This window comes from Mya arenaria, chromosome 3 (assembly GCF_026914265.1).
Source record: "Mya arenaria isolate MELC-2E11 chromosome 3, ASM2691426v1".
NCBI lineage: Eukaryota > Metazoa > Mollusca > Bivalvia > Myida > Myidae > Mya > Mya arenaria.
Window position 1 is genome coordinate 33,635,099 of NC_069124.1, and position 21,150 is coordinate 33,656,248.

General features: G+C 37.9%; 1 protein-coding gene across 1 annotated transcript in view; it reads left to right on the top strand.

The window, feature by feature from the left end:
* The first annotated feature begins 19,693 nt into the window (after nt 1-19,693).
* The window catches only part of LOC128225968 (uncharacterized), a 3,547-nt gene continuing 2,090 nt past the window's right edge, over nt 19,694-21,150 (top strand). Inside the window, exons 1-2 of the mRNA XM_052935861.1 lie at nt 19,694-20,467; nt 20,745-20,918. Coding sequence (XP_052791821.1) covers nt 19,694-20,467; nt 20,745-20,918 — 948 coding nt within the window. The remainder of the gene's footprint in view (nt 20,468-20,744; nt 20,919-21,150) is intronic.

The window sequence follows — 21,150 nt, forward strand, 5'->3', positions numbered from 1 at the left end:
GATCCAATCAACTCCTCACTTCCGGGCGAACGCAGACGCTGCTCTCCAGGTCGCCGACAACATCATCCGCACTTCCTGGCGACCGCAGACGCTGCATTCCCGGATCCCATCAACTCCTCACTTCCGGGCGAACGTAGACGGTGCTTTCCCTGTAGCCGACAAATACTCGTCTTCACTTCCGGCCGACTGCAGACGCTGACACATATAATCACACACTCACACATACAGTCACAAACACACATACTCACATTCACACTCTCACTTTCGTGCGAACGCTGACGCTGCCCTACCCGTCCCTGACAACCTTCACACTTTTAGGCAACCACTGAAACTGCTTTCCCGGATGCCAACAACTCCTCATTTCCGGGCGAACGCAGATTCTGCTCTCCCGGTCGCCGACAACTCATCCGCACTTCCTGCCGACTGCAGACGCTGCTCTGACACACATACTCACACACTCACACATACAAGCACAAACACACATGCTCACACTAACACTGTCACTTTCGGGCGAACGCAGACGCTGCTCTCCTCTTCTGGTTACTTTTATATAAGTGATAATACCTTGGTAGTGAATTAAATATGCCCATTATGTTGGCAGCATTTCGTTTAACGCAATACCCTGGTAGTAAATTTAATACAACTCAGTCATGTTTGAAGTGAAGAGTAAATTTTACTAAAAAATGCCTAAATGCTAAATCCCTTTCAGTGCATTGTTTATAATCACAATGATATGATAGTTCCTGATATGGTTTCAAAAGCAATTGAGTATTACATAGTAGTTTGGTAATAATTTGGGTAGATCAAATATCATATAAATATTTGAAGTATTTTTTTTTTTACAACTTGATGTCTTGTTGGTGGTGGGTGTTGTTTGTGCTCGTGCTATTGTTTACTTACTATGCTTGGGGTGAGGTGCTGTTGCTAACCGTTGCGTATTTATAATCATGTCTTGTTGGTGGTGGGTATTGTTTATGGTTGTGTTTTTGTTTACATAATATGCTTGGGTTATTTTGTAAACAAGAACACAGCCTTTTGTTTTCTTACTGTTGTTTATTTATAATCATGTCTTGTTGGTGGCGGGTATTGTTTATGGTTGTGTTTTTGTTTACATAATATGCTTGGGTTATTTTGTAAACAAGAACACAACCTTTTGTTTTCTAACCGTTGCTTATTTATAATCATGTCTTGTTGGTGGTGGGTATTGTTTATGGTTGTGTTTTTGTTTACATAATATGCTTGGGTGATTATGTAAACAAGAACACAACCTTTTGTTTTCTAACTGTTATTTATTTATAATCATGTCTTGTTGGTGGTGGATGATGTGTAAGACCACATTTGTATTTCTCAAATATTTTGTTCTTACAGTTTCGAATTGTATACTTGAGATATTTTCCAAAAGTAAATGTGAATGTTTTTAGAAAACACGTATTAAAGTACAATTTTTACAATATGATTTTTTCATCTTATAATTTTCACAAAATTTATAATAATCCAACATTTGGAATTTACTGTTGGAGTAGCGGGAAGTGGACGAGGTCATCCAAGAGGTGGAACCAGGCTGATGGACATTAGCACTTCCGTCTATGGAAAAGTAGGTTAATGATGATACTAATATAATATTTCCATAAAAAACTTTTGCTTTAGATTTTCAAAAATATTAACCCAAATTGATGGAAATCTCTAATCGTCCAGCATGTAAATTACAATCATTTATATATTTTGTCGGGAACATGGCACCATTCAGTAAATATGTTCCAAGATTATACCACCACGATCACCATATCAATCATACAAATGTTTGTCGCACAGCAGTACAACCGGAAGTGCAGGGGCAACGTCAACATAAATCATCTAAGCCACAAGCTTGTGCAGCTAGGAGGGAAAAGATGGAAAAGCGGGATGTGGACCAGCTTATCCGAGAGAAGGAACCAAACTGATGGACAACTCACCTAGTAAAATTTGAATTTTAGGTCTGTAACGGTACCTCTTTAAAAATACATTTTGTTGTTACAAAGCCCGCTGCTGCTGATGATGATGGTCTACCGTTTTCTGTGTTATGTTTTATGTCTGACCTCAACAGTTGAGATAGTTTTGCCTAAGACTGATTTATTTTTTGAAGAATATCAGAATGCATCTTTTGTTATCTGTGAATATGAAATATGTATTTTTTAATGCATTATGCATTTTTAAATTCCACACACTCCCTTAAAGTTGGAGACTTAACCCAGCAGCTCCCTCTCCCCCACCCCCATCATGCACAGCAGACTGGTCCAACAATTTTCAAAACTCCAGAGAAATGTGCTGCCTGGAAATTGGCTGCCTTCTTAACATGTGCAAAAGGCTCAGGTACATTGTAGATCTTAATAACTTCATGTTTTATTAAACTTTGGAAATAGACTTTTTTCATTTGATTTGTGTCAGTGTTTTACTTACTTCTTGTTGTTCCTATATTTAAATGAAATACATGGGGAATATTATGTTAGCCGGTTGGTCTGTGAGGTTGCTATCGTACAATTCATATCCCGACAGGAAACAACAGGTTAATTGCTATACATTGTCTTTACACAAGCAACGAGAAGTGATGCGATCTCACGGATAAAGCAACTAACATAGTATTGTGTTTATTGGTATGCCTTTTTTAAGTATTTTAAAAATAGAAACAACCAAAAAGGTTACATTTTACTACATGTTTTCCTTTCTTTCTCATAGTATTGCAGAAGTGGAAATGCGCATGCGCCCTAGGCGACCATGTTATATGGAATCGGAAAACATATTGTGTTTCTTTCCTATGTTTTAATCATGCAATTCCTTGGACAAAATATTAACAGGTATGAAATACAGATGTATATTAAATGTTACATGACAGCAAGTGTTTTATTTGTATTATGTGACAGGGTTGCCGGGAAAGGGAGCAGACCCAGCTGAGTTGGTGCGTTACGACTTCAAGTACCATGGAAGATAGCTTTGATAATTGTATGTAATTGGCCGAAATAAAAAAAAATCATATCATTCTTTGGTATGTTCTTTTTGAAGAATAATTTCTTTATCTTAATTGCATTTATATTTAAGTTTAGTCAACTAGTTCTTTTCTGTCTATTGATGACCAGATAAATAACTCTGACAAATACTGGTAAATAACCATAGGTACCATAGATCAATGGCCTAATGTTAATGTAGTAACATTTGATACACAGTACAGTACCATACATGAATGGCCTAATGTTAATGTTGTAACATTTTATTCACAGGACCATAGGTCAATTTCATAACGTTAATGTCTTAACATTGTATGCACAGATCAGTACCATACATCAATGGCCTAATGTTAATGTAGTAACACAGTCAATTTCATAACGTTAATGTTTTAACATATTATACACAGTTCAGTACCATAGGTCAATATTATGATGTAAATACAATGTATACTTACAATTTTTAATTAACGTGCACTTGTATCTGTTGTAGGACTACATTCGCAGACTGAGTTATTTAGGATAGCCATTTCGGAGCTCCTTGGTCATTTTCCATCGAAAACAACATCAGATGTATATGGACGGTTTACAAGGTCAGAAATCTTTACATTTAACTAACTGCAAGTAGAACCCATAGTTATTTCAAGTTAGCAGTTTAAATTTTATGACACTACTCATGGGAATCTGAATTATTTATGCAATAATACACTTCACTGACAATAAATATAACGTAGAATACAAAAAAACCATGTTAAAATACTATAATCCATTAATACTGTTATCTGAAAATTTTCGAACTTCCTTGACAGATGTGCTGGCATACAACAAAGGTTGTTTTCGATAGAAAATGGCCGAGGAGTTCCGAATTCAATGATGGCAGAAAATACAAAGTTCCACCTGGATCTGCACTGGGGCACTTCAGTCCATAGTAGGTTAATCGTATTGCTAACTGAATAATTCCCTAAATGACTTTTGCCTAAGATTGTCGAAAGTATGCACTTTTGTCTTAGCCTTGGTGTTGTTGTTGTTGTCTTATCACCATCAAAATTTCTTTAAGCTAACTCTTAATTAGAATTCAATAAATCTATACGATTTCAATTTTCCAACAATGTAATATATATACTCTGTTAAACATCATTTCATTATAATAGTCAAGTGATTCCAAACTGGTGTAAAACACTTGTATAATATTTCGTTATATTAAACCTTACATAAACGTGTCCCTTCTTGGTGCATATAAAGTTGATCGGTCCGTAAATCAATGTATTTTAATAAAAATCCAGTTTTTATGATGTCAGCGGTCCATATCATGTCGGGACCTCGCCAAAAATAGAATATGGACCGCTGACGTCATATAATATGGACCGCTGACGTCATAAAACTGGTGAGTGTTGCTTGCAATTTTTCTCAACGAAGGGCGCTTTAAAATTATTAAATGGTAACAAGAAGTGTTCGGTATAATATAAGAAAAATATCACACCACTGCGGGCCATATGACATATGAACCGGTCAGTCAGCCCCCGAAGGTGAATGGACCTCGGCTTTTCTTAAATATTACCTGATTCAATATATAAATACAACTCAGTAATGTTTTGCTGTTTTACATAAAACAGACTTTTGCATCGCTGCCGACCATTAAATATGATTTTTCAATCCATAATTTCAGCAGTTTGACCCAGGGTTGCGCAGTGCAGAGAGACTGCTCAGTCAGACGCCGTGGAGTTTTACTCGCTTCCTTGTTGGAAACTGGAGGAATTGTCTTGCCTGAACTCCCTTACAAAGTCTGCATCAAGGACATGGATCTTGAACGACAGTGATATTTACACATTTTCAACGACCTCATTTAAAAAATGATGTTAAGTGCTGAAACGAATTGGTGCATTTTTCTAAAAAGTGTAATAAATTGACTTTCAATTCCAGTTTAAGGTTTATAATAAAATGAAAACTGTGGTTTCAGTGTAAGATAGCAATTTATTTCACCTCGTAAACACCAAAAGTCAATGTTTCATTTGCGGCTACGCTGCTTGTGAAATATATGTCTTGGTGATCACTCGGTGAGATATATTACGATCTAACACTGAGGCAAACAATTGTCCTCTAGATTAACTGGTGGCAATCTTTTGATATTTCTTATATATATATTCTCTTGACTTTTTAAAATCATCATAGCATAGTCAACGGAAGTTATTTTCATATTGACTTAACATTATGAATTATCTATTTTGAGTTTTTGTATATAAAGATGAAATTTGTTGATCCCTCATATGTATTGCTTTGATAGTGGATACTTGTGGTTGCCATGGTAACAATTTATTGGTTACTGTTATCATTATCAATATTTAGTAACCAAATATCTCAATTGGTTATATGTTTTGAAAAATAGCTCTTTAACATGTAAAGACAAAATCAAAAAAATATATGTTTATCTGTATTGGTAACAAGCTCTAAATAGTTCCAGTTATTTGATGAGATTCTTAAACATAGAAATCTAGACCAAAGTGTATGACTTTTTAGATACTATAACCATGACATACTGACTTCGATGATTTCAAAATAATTAGGATTTGTCAATACATACATTACATATTTGTTATTTTTTAAACAATTTAAGTATGTTGTATTTTGTTGTTGCCATGGCAACATTTTTATTTATTCGACGGTACTGAACATCTCAGTAGACAAATGAACAAGTTCTGCATTTTTTTAAATTTGAAAGTCATAACACTTGCGAATCAAGATATCTTCAGTTTTGAGATTTTAACAACCTGGCTTTTCAATCAATGCAATTGTAATGCGAAATATGAGTTAAAACGAAACAATTTTAAATACAATATAATATAATGAAAAAATACCCATTTTTGTATTGATCAACAGATAAAGTTCTAAAAGTTTCATTGAGCTGACTCTCACTGATAATAAAAGTGTAAGGGTTTTCTTGTTGTCTTTGTTTCCATTGAAAGGGAAACTATTTAACCTTTAGACACTTTGACGTCTTTTTTTGTTTAAACTGCTCTTGTTCAACAAGTGGTGTTTTTTAAATGTTGTTGTTTTATAATAAGAAACTCTTTTTGTACGTGAAGGTGAAACAATCCAATTGTGTGAGAGGAAAATGTTCATGAAATGAACAGAAATCATGTTTCATACGTTAGGGGTTATGACTCATAATATTTGGTGGAAATAATTTTGATGTTGCTATAGAAAAAGTATGCCCTCTTCATCATTTAAATTCATATGATTTTCTATATTCATCTTCAAAAATAAACCGACTAAAACTATAAATTGAATATACTTTTTTCTGAATCTTTGGATAATTAAAGAGTTTGTATTGCAAACATGCTTTTAAAGCTGCACTCTCACAGATTGACCATCTTATCAACTTTTTTTTTATTTTTCGTCTTGGAAAGAGCAAATATTTGCGTAAATATCTGCAAACCAATGATATATACTAATGGCCAAAAGTCTTGTCCGGTCTACAAAAACTACAATATCCAAAAGTCTTGTCCGGTCTACAATATCTGTTTTGTTTTATATCGCACACTTATAAATTTGGTATCGATGGAAAGAGGACATTAATATGCATTCAGTAAAAAAGGAATTTCGGAATTCAAGCCAGTATTGCCGGTACAGTAATGTGTTGAAAATTAGCATTGAGGATTTGCAAGGCACAAATGAAACCCATACCGGACACGACTTTTGGCCATTAGTATAAGATTGATGACAAAAAATCAGATCGTATATTTTCATATTTCCGTTCGAAAATTAATGTTTTATGGCTTAAACCGCTACTACCGGTTAAAAAAATGCATAACATCATTTTTGTACATAAAAATATAAAAATCTGCGATCTGACTTTTTGTCAACAGTCTTATATAACTGGTTTCTATGGATTTTCGTAAAAATTGGCATCAATTGATCCCAGACATCAAATAAAAAAGTTGTCAAAATTCAATTTGTGATAGTGCAGCTTTAAGCTACGATATAACGCTTCGAATAATAATGCTAAACTCTGTTGCTTTTAACATGTGATATATTTATATAATGTATATGCACTCTCGCATATATCAATTATTGCCATTCCATGTGTTATGTTATTGTAACAACGATGAACTATATATGTTCAAGCTAACAATAAATGTTCTATTCTGTTCTGTTCAAAATGGTTGAACTGACTTATTGGGAAAGGTGTTAAGTGTTTTGTTATTTTACTTTTATTCTAAGTTTGGTAACCTTTTGGAATTATAGTGTGTATAGTGAGTATAGCTACAGGATGCAAAATAAACCGACTAAAACTATTAATTTAATATACTATTTCTGAATCTCTGCATAATTTAAGAGTTTTCTTGCACAACACTGAACCACTCTGGACACAAATCACAATAGCAATATAAGTTTTTTTAATACTTATTCTTAACTTTTAAAAGGTACTTCTAAAGTGACTGCCTATTCTTTAGTAATATGAGTAGATTTTAATGCCTACACTTTTATGGTTTGAGTAGTTTTTTAATGCCTGTTATTTTGTATTTCTGGTAGCTTTTAATGCCAAGACTTTTGTATTTTGATTAGTTTTTAAGAGCTCTAGATTGATCCCCCTAATGTGTTTCATATTGTATTGAATTGTAATGTGGTTGCCATAGTAATATTTTATTTATCAATAACAGTATAATTATGTTTTTACTAGAGTTTTGTCACCAGTAAATAATATGTTATTTTGTGTTTGATGTATAACTCCAAATACAAATTATATAAAGTCATGGGAAAAAATCATGTTTTATTGTATTTTTTCTCTAAAAATCTGCTCTTTTTGATGCCTCCACAATATATGATCGACTCATGTGTTCCTTGAAATCGACATAACAAGGAAAGAACTGAATAAAGTACTCTCAAGAGTTACCAAAAAATGTTATTTTTGCACCTTTGTACCTCTATTTAAACATCAAGAGTCGCCACTAATTACAAACCGTGCATCATTTGGCATAAAGACTGCCAATATGCGACCTATTAAAAGTTAGCCCTGCACCAAATTTAAATATCTGCATCATGTACATTTTTGGCCATGCACCATTTGTAAAAAAACCTAGTGGTGCCTGCCATCAGCAAGGTTTGCTCGGACTGTTTTCCATAGAGTTATGGCCCTTCTAATTACCTTAAGTGTATATAGAGGTTCTTGCGCAAGCTCCATGTAAGTTGGAATCAATTCAAGCTTGAAAAAAAACAAAAACAAAACGTTCTGACAAGAAATACAGTTTGACCTATTCACTAATGGCGCAAACAATCCAATAACAAATTATTCCTAGATGCAGTATTTGGGTCATACAAGGGAATGTTGTTGTTTTTTTTACTTATATTATAACAAGTAAAGAAAATACGGGTGACGGCCGGGGTACCCCAAGTAGTGGGTCGTTGAACGCAGGAAGTTATCACGAGCGTGTAGAGTACCCCAAATCATCTCCGAAAGTGATGCAACTGACGTCAGTTTGATTTATTTATTGAGGGAATTGTAATAAAGAAATCATAAACAATGTCATTTCATTCATTATGCCAAATGTAGAGTAAATGTACTGAAACATTACAAGTTCATGTAACAGTTGTTCACGGTTAAGGTTAAAATATTTATATTGACAATTATTAATACAAATTCTAACTTCACCGTGTCTCTAGCCCCTATCCAGTGGCGGTTCTTGCCGGGATGCACACGGTCTTGTGCCCCCACCCCTCAGTTGGCTGGCAAAATAACCCTTACAAATACGTAGTGAGTGTGATGTGAGTAGCAAATTTGTTATTAATCAATAATAAAACAAGCGCATGCAGGAATATCAAACATCAAAAAGTCCAAATACATAAGAACGAAAATCGAATCAAATCTCAACATTTCACCCTAACGAAACAACTTCAGACCCCGATTGGAATGGTAAGTAGTGCATATTTTACGTTAAATGCGAGTAATTGTACAAAAATATAAAATATTAATTTATTTTATAATGATAAAAACTGAACACATGGAATCCATCTGTGAACAACTGCCATATTTAACATTAAGCTATTGTGCTGAAACAGAGTTAATAATCTGTATGTATGTATGTATTTCTTTAGACCTTGCGGTCAAGGATAACCCGTGAAAGTGCAAGCACTTATTTCCAACGGGGTCCTTTGTTTTTGCTGAAGCGACAGCACGCTGAAGAGAGAGTGGTGGGATACAAGGAAGTCCGGGTGCGATACCCTAGCTCTTTTACGAAGAGACCCGTTGGCTCCTTTACGTGCTCGGTGTAAAGCACCGATATACGGGGTACAACTTTCCTGGGTTAAACCATAACTGAGTACACCACTTTTCCAAGCACTACCCTTTAAATGCCAAGTGCAAGGCAAGGGAGCTACTTGTACCAACTTTTAACGTATTTTGGTATGACGCGGCCTGGGATCGAACCCACGACCTCCCGCTCCGTAGGCGGACGCTTAACCTATAGGCCACAGAAACGGAGACTACATATATATTACAGGGATCTCTCACGTCCAGTATCGTTAGATGCAGAAGCAGCTGATCACCATTGAGTTGTCATGCAATACCTGCAAGGCGTCAGCAACACCAGCACCATCCCAGATGAGGTCTACATGAACGACACCATCATCGACGTTTCAGTCAACGAGACCATCTCTCTAGTGCTGCCGCCACTACCGTCCACAGAAGACACGCTGGTGGAGATGGAACCATTCAGGATCCCCGACACCTCATTCAACGTGGATAAAGATGTCCCGATCCAGCCACCCCAAAACACAAAAGACGATGGGCTTGAGGACACCCCCCACCCCGATGAGTAAGTCGCTCCAGGTGACCCGTTGACGTTCACCATCCTCGAGAAGGGGACGCGCCTCGGAGGCCGCATGCTGCTTGGCAGCGACGGCTTCACGTATAACGTCAAAGTAAGTAAACAGTATTTACGTATTTATTTGTAAGACATTTTATTTGCATATTAAACACTTACACTTTGATACCAATTATTATTTATCACAAATTTCTTATAGTTTAGCGTGAAAAGCCGGAAACTGGATTTAATTACTGGACGTGCAGTGTGCGATCAAAGGTGCAAGTGCTTTTCGCCCTGCCGGCCAGATCGTGAAGGAAGCCCTGAGATAGCTCGCTGAGATTAACCAACAGGTCCGGACCAAACCAGCCAACCTCCTGAGAGCCGCAACTCAACACCGACAGGCCATGCGACCCAGCGACCCGAAACCGGATGAGCTAGATTTCGAAGTTAGTAGATGATTAATTATACGAATTGACAATAATAAAATATACATATTCGTGATATGTGACATTTTATTTTTTCTGCATATCAAAAAAATTATGTACTTATTGATTTAAATTCTATTGTAATTTCAGATCGACAGGAAGTTCATCAAGGCTGATGGCTTCCTACTCGATGACGTGAGAGTCGAGGGTGCGCGCCACCTCATGTTCGCAACCCCTGAGCAGCTGCAGCACCTCCAGCGGTCTAAGCGGTGGTTTATCGATGGAACATGCAGGGTGGTAGATGGAACACGCAAGGTGGTAGATGGAACACGCAAGGTGGTAGATGGAACACGCAAGGTGGTAGATGGAACACGCAAGGTGGTAGATGGAACACGCAAGGTGGTAGATGGAACACGCAAGGTGGTAGATGGAACACGCAAGGTGGTAGATGGAACATGCAAGGTGGTAGATGGAACATGCAAGGTGATAGATGGAACACGCAAGGTGGTAGATGGAACACGCAAGGTGGTAGATGGAACATGCAAGGTGGTAGATGGAACATGCAAGGTGGTAGATGGAACATGCAAGGTGGTAGATGGAACACGCAAGGTGGTAGATGGAACATGCAAGGTGGTAGATGGAACATGCAAGGTGGTAGATGGAACACGCAAGGTGGTAGATGGAACATGCAAGGTGGTAGATGGAACATGCAAGGTGGTAGATGGAACACGCAAGGTGGTAGATGGAACACACAAGGTGGTAGATGGAACACGCAAGGTGGTAGATGGAACACGCAAGGTGGTAGATGGAACATGCAAGGTGGTAGATCGGCCGTTCTATCAGCTGATGTCTAGCCATGCCTTCGTAAAAAAGACGAAGATGTCAAGCGGGACTATGTAGCTCAAAGTATAAGGAGTATAATAACAAGATGAATAATAAGATTAATAAGAATGTTAAGAATGTTAAGAATAATAAGAAAAATCAAAATAATATATAATAAAATGAATAAAATATATGTAATATGTAATAATATTTTCTTTTGTATACTACCTTTTATCTATTGTCCAGTTTGTCACTTCTTTAATTGGTGTCATTCACACTTCTTTAATAGGTGTAATTCGCACATAAACATCACCCTATTGAAGAAGTGCCCCTCTATACAATATATTGGTTGACTTGGGTAACCAAATGGTTCACTTAGGCAGTGGTTCACTTGGGTAATAGTTCACTTCGTCCTGCACCCTCGTCAAACTAGGGTTTTCCTTCGCATAAGTTAGTTATCGTTTATCATATGGACACCGAACTTGGTGAACAGTAAAAAGATTTGGAGAGCCCGCTTGGGATTGTTTTTGGGTTCGTTCTGTCAAAGGTCAAGGTCATCGTTACTAAATATAGAAATTTCCTTTCCGGCGAATTACTAGTTTCTTTCATCATATGAACACCGAATTCGGTGTATAATAAGAACACGTAGTGAGCTCGCTTTGGATTGCTTTTGGGTCCGTTCCGTCAAAGGTCAAGGTCTCCGTTACTTGATATAGACATTTCGTTTCTGGCGAATAAGTACAATTGCATTTATCATATGGGCACTAAACTAGGTGTATATTAAGACCATGAGGACAGCTGGCTTGTGATTGCCAAGGTCAATGTTACTGAAAATAGGAAAACGGTTTGTATTGAATAGCTTTAGTTAGGGTTGACATCATTGTTGCGACCAAACTTGGTATATAGGAAGAGTTTATGGAGCCTCAGACCTTTCATGGGAATGTGTTAGGGTCAAAGTCAATGCCAATGTTACTTAAAATAGAAAAAAACGGTTGGGGCTTCAGTCAATCATTGAACACCTAGTTTCGTCGCATTGCGCTGTTTCTTGTTTACCACTGTTTTAGTTGTAGCCTTTTTTTGTTCTATTGCAAGAACAAATTTATATGTATATATTGTCATAGCCATTGTGTCGTTGGCGGCGTCGTGGTCAAATTGTTGGCTATAACTGGAAAACTATCTGAGATTTGAAGATGAAATGTGGTATATGTGTCCAGAATGCAGAAACCATTATATGACGCAACTTATTCCTGATAAGAATATGTGTCGTGTTATTCCCTGTCACGATGCTCGATTTATATCCACTTCACGAATCATTTTCATATGACATATATTTTTATGTCCTTTAAAGACTAGTTGATGTACCAATAACGCTAAATTAAACCAAGGGAAACAATCCATTTATTCACATAGGAGGTCACTCAAAAATAATTGAAACAGACATGAGACCACTATGTGCCCAAACCATGGTTTCCACCTAGGATGTTGCGATTATAGGTCAGTGAAATGTGTAATACAAATGTATTATTTGGAACTTATTTCGTATTATCCGGCATTATTCGGTACTATCCGGCATTAAGAGTATAAATCGGTGATCGACATGTGTACATGTACATGCATGTTGGCGTCCGTTTATTTAAAAAATCGTTCTAAGTTTCACTTAACAAAGTTTGAACTGACAAACTGTATGCATGTAGTTGGGCAACCTAACCCCGATTTCAGTATGTCTTTTGAAATGCGACAAAAAATCATCTATCATACATGTACTGTTTAAGATACCAAAGCACGCAAAAAAGCTCTGGAGGTGCCACGTCTGACAAATGGCATGAACTAATACCCCAGAATGTCGGTGTTTGGGTGATGCTGAGTGGGGTTTTTGGTTATTGTACCCCAAACTTTCTTCATTAAACGTATTTTAAGTTGTTTATGTAATCCACACAACGTGTTTGTCATTCTCGCATAATTGCTTGTTTAACCAATGAAGACTCTAAATGCGATTTTGATACGCTTGTTTCCTTAAACTGCGGTTAATCTGAAACTGGGACCAACCTCTGGCTCAGCCTACATGTAGATGGAAAAATGCGGGTCACTTTAAGGCACTGATGGAAATTTAAACAGATATTGCGAAATATAAGTCAAACTGGTCTTAAAAATCATAGTAATAACAGTTCCGGTCCGGTAATTATTAAGCATCATAAAGCTGCACTCTCACAGATTGAACGTTTTGACAACTCTTTTATTATTTTTTGTCTTGGAGCGAGCCAATTTTTGCGAAAATCCATGGAAACCAGGTATATAAGACTGCTACAAAATAGAGATCGCCGATTTTTATATTTAAGTTAAAAAAAATGTTGTATGCGATTTAAGCCATAAAACATTAACTTTCGAATGGAAATATGAATATCTACGATCTGATTTCTGTCAGCAACCTCAAATTATTGGTTTGCAGAAATTTATGCCAAAATTTGCTCTTTCCAAGACAAAAAATAAGAAAGTTGTAAAAATAGTAAATCTGTGAGAGCGAGTCGTTTCCTAACTTAGGTTGAAATCTTAAAAAGATTATAGTCAAATTCAAAGAAATGTTTAAGTGTTTTTAACATTTAAGTATGTTTTTTTTCAATAAGGTTAATGAAAATAATATATTTTGGAAATTGGAATAATTTATGACTCAAGAGATACTAAATTTAGACAAGTAACTTAAGGTAGTAAATGACTTAAGATATTTTATGAATATCGCCCCAGGCCCCAATTTCTCGAAAGTTCTTGGCCGTAACTAGCTTAATTAGCTTATTTCATAATGACTTAATCTTGATGTTACTAAATAAAAAATACTGATCGTGATCGTCATCAGGATAAGTTCCTTTTATAGTCCAAAAGCTCTTAAAACTGAGCTTTTTCCTTTTATAAGGCACTTTAGAATATGTGAGAAATCTGTGCCCGATGTAGCCAATCCGAGCCCCTTCAGTCAATCCATTTCATTGCTTATCATCAGTGATTCATGTTTGGTGTCTTTTCCAAAAAACGTCCATTGACATTAAGCCGGAAGAAAATACCTGGTGAAATCCCAATGACTTCAAAAAGAAATCGACAAAAAACGTACATATTTGTTGATATGGTCATATGTAAAAAAATATAAAACATCCTGGAGATTTTTCCTCTTTCGAAACATTCACAACAAGGATAGAGACGTATGGCCGTCGATGGTCCGTTTTTGTTTTTTTAACAGAAATCGACCAAAAACGTACAATTTTGTGTATTTGGTCATATCTTAAAAAAAGTATTATTACACATCCTGGAGAATTTTCCTCCAGCGAAACACTCACAACAAGGATAAACATTTGTGGTCAATATGTCGTCGATGGTCCGGTTTTTTTTAAATGAAATCGACAAAAAACGTACATTTTTGTTGATTTGGTCATATCAAAAGTTCTTTATTGCGACACATCCTGGAGAATTTTCCTCTAACGAAACATTCAAAACAAGGATAAACACTTGTGGCCAGTATGTCGTCGATGGTCCATTTTGTTTTATATTGTTTTTAAAGTATTACCCACTTGCGGTTGATGTTACATCAGTGGTCATTTTTACGGACAGTCTCAAGACTTGAGAGGTTTCGAGAAATTGGGGCCAGGCTAGCATGAGAAGACATTAGTAACAATAGTATTGGTGTGAGAGAGCACGAGAAAGGGTTCCTTGCTGTCAGTATTGTTGTTTCTTAGTATATTAAGGCCGAAAGTTCTGAAAATACTGGTAGCCCCCCCCCCCTCCCCCACATTCCGCTGTAAAAACATATATTCGTGATTGTCTTCAAGCACGTAGAACTTTCTGATAATACTGATAGCACCGTGTTCCTTTATATATAACATATTAAATTTCAAGCTTGGGCCCTCGTTCCGTTCATTCAAGAACATAGTTTTGATAATACTGGTAGCACCGTGTTTACGCTTGGGTCCTCGTTCCGTTCATTCAAGAACATAGTTTTGATAATACTGGTAGCACCGTGTTTACCCTTGGGTCCTCGTTCCGTTCATTCAAGAACATAGTTTTGATAATACTGGTAGCACCGTGTTTACGCTTGGGTCCTCGTTCCGTTCATTCAAGAACATAGTTTTGATAATACTGGTAGCACCGTGTTTACGCTTGGGCCCTCGTTCCGTTCATTCAAGAACATAGTTTTGATAATACTGGTAGCACCGTGTTTACCCTTGGGTCCTCGTTCCGTTCATTCAAGAACATAGTTTTGATAATACTGGTAGCACCGTGTTAACGCTTGGGTCCTCGTTCCGTTCATTCAAGCATATAGTTTTGATAATACTGGTAGCACCGTGTTTACGCTTGGGCCCTCGTTCCGTTCATTCAAGAACATAGTTTTGATAATACTGGCAGCACCGTGTTTACGCTTGGGCCCTCGTTCCGTTCATTCAAGCACATAGTTTTGATAATACTGGTAGCACCGTGTTTACGCTTGGGTCCTCGTTCCGTTCATTCAAGCACATAGTTTTGATAATACTGGTAGCACCGTGTTTACGCTTGGGTCCTCGTTCCGTTCATTCAAGAACATAGTTTTGATAATACTGGTAGCACCGTGTTTACGCTCGGGCCCTCGTTCCGTTCATTCAAGAACATAGTTTTGATAATACTGGTAGCACCGTGTTTACGCTTGGGTCCTCGTTCCGTTCATTCAAGAACATAGTTTTGATAATACTGGTAGCACCGTGTTTACGCTTGGGCCCTCGTTCCGTTCATTCAAGCACATAGTTTTGATAATACTGGCAGCACCGTGTTTACGCTTGGGCCCTCGTTCCGTTCATTCAAGCACATTGTTTTGATAATACTGGTAGCACCGTGTTTACGCTTGGGTCCTCGTTCCGTTCATTCAAGCACATAGTTTTGATAATACTGGTAGCACCGTGTTTACGCTTGGGTCCTCGTTCCGTTCATTCAAGAACATAGTTTTGATAATACTGGTAGCACCGTGTTTACGCTTGGGTCCTCGTTCCGTTCATTCAAGAACATAGTTTTGATAATACTGGTAGCACCGTGTTTACGCTTGGGTCCTCGTTCCGTTCATTCAAGCACATAGTTTTGATAATACTGGCAGCACCGTGTTTACGCTTGGGCCCTCGTTCCGTTCATTCAAGAACATAGTTTTGATAATACTGGTAGCACCGTGTTTACGCTTGGGTCCTCGTTCCGTTCATTCAAGAACATAGTTTTGATAATACTGGTAGCACCGTGTTTACGCTTGGGCCCTCGTTCCGTTCATTCAAGCACATTGTTTTGATAATACTGGTAGCACCGTGTTTACGCTTGGGTCCTCGTTCCGTTCATTCAAGCACATAGTTTTGATAATACTGGTAGCACCGTGTTTACGCTTGGGTCCTCGTTCCGTTCATTCAAGAACATAGTTTTGATAATACTGGTAGCACCGTGTTAACGCTTGGGTCCTCGTTCTTTTCATTCAAGAACATAGTTTTGATAATACTGGTAGCACCGTGTTTACGCTTGGGCCCTCGTTCCGTTCATTCAAGAACATAGTTTTGATAATACTGGTAGCACCGTGTTTACGCTTGGGCCCTCGTTCCGTTCATTCAAGAACATAGTTTTGATAATACTGGTAGCACCGTGTTTACCCTTGGGTCCTCGTTCCGTTCATTCAAGAACATAGTTTTGATAATACTGGTAGCACCGTGTTTACGCTTGGGCCCTCGTTCCGTTCATTCAAGAACATAGTTTTGATAATACTGGTAGCACCGTGTTTACGCTTGGGCCCTCGTTCCGTTCATTCAAGCACATAGTTTTGATAATATTGGTAGCACCGTGTTTACGCTTGGGCCCTCGTTCCGTTCATTCAAGCACATAGTTTTGATAATACTGGCAGCACCGTGTTTACGCTTGGGCCCTCGTTCCGTTCATTCAAGAACATAGTTTTGATAATACTGGTAGCACCGTGTTTACGCTTGGGTCCTCGTTCCGTTCATTCAAGAACATAGTTTTGATAATACTGGTAGCACCGTGTTTACGCTTGGGTCCTCGTTCCGTTCGTTCAAGCACGTAGTTCTGTTAGCACCTACCTGTTGAATAAAACAGTAAACTATGTTGTTGACAAAAATTTGTATAAACAATACTTAAATTTAATGTGTACAGATAAAAAGAAATATTAGCGATATTTTAGCCCTCTGTTAACTGGGGAAATTGTGAAATTTGTACAAGTAGTGTTCATGTATGTCTTGTGTGATGTTTGCAAGGGCTGGTGGCCTTCACGCATTTTTTTTATTAAAATAGCAACATGTATGAAGGCTAAAAAATAATCTGTACACAAATTGTTTCGACTTCACCTTTTGATCACATTACCCTCCATCGTACAACATTGATACATATTCCACGAGACGTAAATAACTTGAACAGACAGGACACTTTGCATCACGATTACCAGTAAAAGTATTTATTTTATTAGTTATTTTTAAAGAATTTAATTTTGAATTGAGACAAAAATGCCTCATCCTTAAAAAGACAGGACACTATGCATCACGATTACCAGTAAAAGTATTTATTTTATTAGTTATTTTTAAAGAATTGAGACAAAAATGCCTCATATTTATAAACACCTTCTTACATTTCAAAAGCCGAAACATATCTTAAGAGAGCTACAAATTATGCACACATTGCAGCAATAGGTGTACAAATATTCTACAGTCCAACCCCGTTGGCTCGAACTCCCAGGGACCGGCTAAAATACCTCGAGCCTTGGTAAATTTGAACCAAGCGGGCATGGTACCTTTAGTATAAAGAAATCGGTCCTTTACAACAAGTTCGAGTCAACGAGGAATTCTAGCCAAGCGAGTTCGAGCCAACGGGATTCAACTGTATAAGGAATATAAAATTCTAAGGAAATAGCACCATATCTTCAAAAGCCCAGTATTATTTCAGAAATCAGTGGCAAGAACTTTGAAGATTTAATTTTCTGTATATATTTTCGAAATACTGGGCGGGCATTTTTTTAGCTGATTATTTTTGAATCAATGTTTTTTTTTAATACTGATTATTCTGTTTGCCACACAACCCTATATTGTAAAATAAGTTTTAATCCCCCCAAAAAGAGATGCTGAAATGTTTGCTTCGTTCTAAAATACACATATCAAAATAAATTAGTTGTCTTTGAGGGCCAAGAGCTAGGATTAAGGTTAGCTTACCTGTTCAAGTAGATTGTTTTAGCTTTAAGCCCCTTGTTTAGTTGTAAAATGGAGAACGATAGGCCCTCGATGCAAACTTGAAGGGGGTGGGGGTGTCTTATTTGAGTAAATTGAAGCTGCTCGAGGTTTTTTTGTAACATATTTTAAATTCTCTCAAATATTCACATTTTATTAAAGTAAACACAAAGTTCTTTAAAAAGATACTAGTAGAACTTTTCAAATAGGTACCTTACTTTGAACAGTGAGGTGCAAATTAATCAACCAATTATTAATGTTAACACTATAACATACACAACATGCCATTTATTGTATTATGAAGAAGTAATGAACAAAATTTTATTCAAAAAATGCCATTGAAAGCCTGTTCATGCTTTCGGCACGGCACACTGTCGTCGACAAAGGTTTCTGTGTTGTCGGCAAAGGTTTCTGTGTCGTCGGCAAAGGTTTCTGTGTCGTCGGCAAAGGTTTCTGTGTCGTCGGCAAAGGTTTCTGTGTCGTCGGCAAAGGTTTCTGTGTTGTCGGCAATGGTTTCTGTGTTGTCGGCAAAGGTTTCTGTGTCGTCGGCAAAGGTTTCTGTGTTGTCGGCAAAGGTTTCTTGGTGGCGGTAGTGATTTTTTATATAATTTGGACACATCCATGTTCTTAAATACATGGACATTTAAAACAAACACATGTACAGTAAATAAATCGTCCCCCATAGTGATGTGACGTGCAAAATGCAATTTATTTCAAAGACTGCATCTGCCCTTGATATTGCTATGCTTTATCTCATAAGGTATTTTATTCATTATTTTATATCAGCCTCAAACAATAAGAATTTTCGTGAGGCTTTGTCAGAAAGATTATACATTTAAGTTTAAAACACCATAATCTGTCTGAAATTATTTTCATACCATTTGAACTGATAAGAAAAACACGGACATCAAAGAACCGGGCTGTGTCCAAATTTAAGAAAAACTATTTATAGGACAAATGCCAAATACCAAATTCAACATGTCCGACACAACGTCTGTCACGAAGCTATGCTTCAAGTGTTGGATTCCCACACAGCTGCCTCTCCGGCGGCGTGGTTCAACAAGAACATTCCCAGAGTCTTAATACCCACGGCTTGTCTGTGTGTACCATTAGCAGACATTTGATGACATTTGCCCAACCCGTGTTTGCACAAATTATGGTACCGTTTGGACAAACTGATGGGGTTGTATATACGAGGCGCGATAAAGCAACCAGAACTGATGCCCGTTGCAAATTGCCGGGATACAGATAACGGCGACGCAGTGACCGCGCCAGGTTGGGGCTTCTGAAACCGAGATAAAACATCTGACGTGTATTGGTTAATTGTCGCCGATAATTGAACAGGATAGTTGTTTCTATCCGGAAATCACAACTCACTTCGGGTATTTCACATTGAAAATTAGTTTCGAACGGTCATCAAGGAACTGAAAATATTTTACTCAAACAGCACGATTAAGAATTTTACTATGGCAATAAAATTAGAACTATTGGTGCTCTTTGCTGTTGTTGTAGCAATTTCATCAGCGGGTAACGTTCCGGCGGGATTTATACCACTGCCTCCTCTACCAGTTAGGACACCTCCGCCGACGAAACAGCCACCAAAACAGACATTCGCTACCGCCTCCAAGAAACCGTTTACAACAAAGGCGCCATACAAGCCTCCGACTACTCAAAAACCTGCACCAACCACAAAGAAAACGTTACCGACGACACAGAAACCTCTGCCGACGACACAGAAGCCTATACCAACGACACAGACGCCGGCGCCTGTAAATACAGCCCCATCTAACTGCGGGTTAAACGTAAATGTTCCCAAGGCGAACTGCATCAATGGAAATGTGAACGTGCAACAGGCGTTGGATGCTTTACGTCAGCAGCTTTCCGCGACGCGTCAGCAGCACCAAGCTCAGAACTCCGCCGTACAGAACATGGTTAGCAATCTACAGTCGCGCCAGTCCGGTTACTTGACAAAGATTTCTGATCTTCAGAGCGAGGTGCAGAACCTGGTTTCCGCCTTCAACAACATTTGCACGCGGCGGCCATCCTCTACCACTCCGCCTGCTACGGTGACAATGGCCCCTACGACGAACACTCCCGCTTCAAGCGGTGTGTCCCAGTTGGCCTTCCTCCAGGCGATACAAGCCGTCCGGAGCGACATGGGCCGTGCTGTCCTGGACTTCAACAACAGGGTGTTTAATGTGAATACAGCTATACAAAACCACGAGCAACAAGAGATGACGGTAACGATATATTACAATTTAACATGTTTTCAACTACATTTCAATGTGTATTTCCTTCACCGGGCAATTTCTTATATGTCAAATTGAGTATTCGCATGTACGATGTTAAAAAATAATCCTTCACATTAGGTTTGACTGTAACATTTTATGAGTCTAAACTCTCAGCGACATACATTTTAAAAGGTGCTGAAATACGTTTCTACTTTTGTCTGTATTTGGCTTTGTATACATTGTACTTAGATGGCATTGTAATGAGAGACTACGGTTTCGTTTCCAGGTACATCAGGGTATCGAGTCTAAGATCCAGAAGCAGGCGAGCGACATCGGCCGCCTCTCTCAGCAAGTGGCGTCACTCACCGGCCTTCTCGCGCAGCTCAACACCTCTTCCGGTCAGCCGGCCGCAGGTTCTACAGCCGCCGACGTCGCCAAGTTGAAGCAAGATATTGCGAAGGTAAAGAGTTCAAATTGTTTCTAAAGAACGCATCTGAATATAATTTTGTAATGAAAATCCCTTGATATGAGTATTAGATCACTTGGAGTAGGGTGCTGGAGGGCCGCAACCAGAACGAAACGCCATCATAATTTCTTTCTTGATTTACCAAGTTCAGAAGAAACAGAAACGGAGCTTGACAAAAGATATCGAATTAGTTGAAAGATGTGAGACTTTGGTCACTTATCGAAAC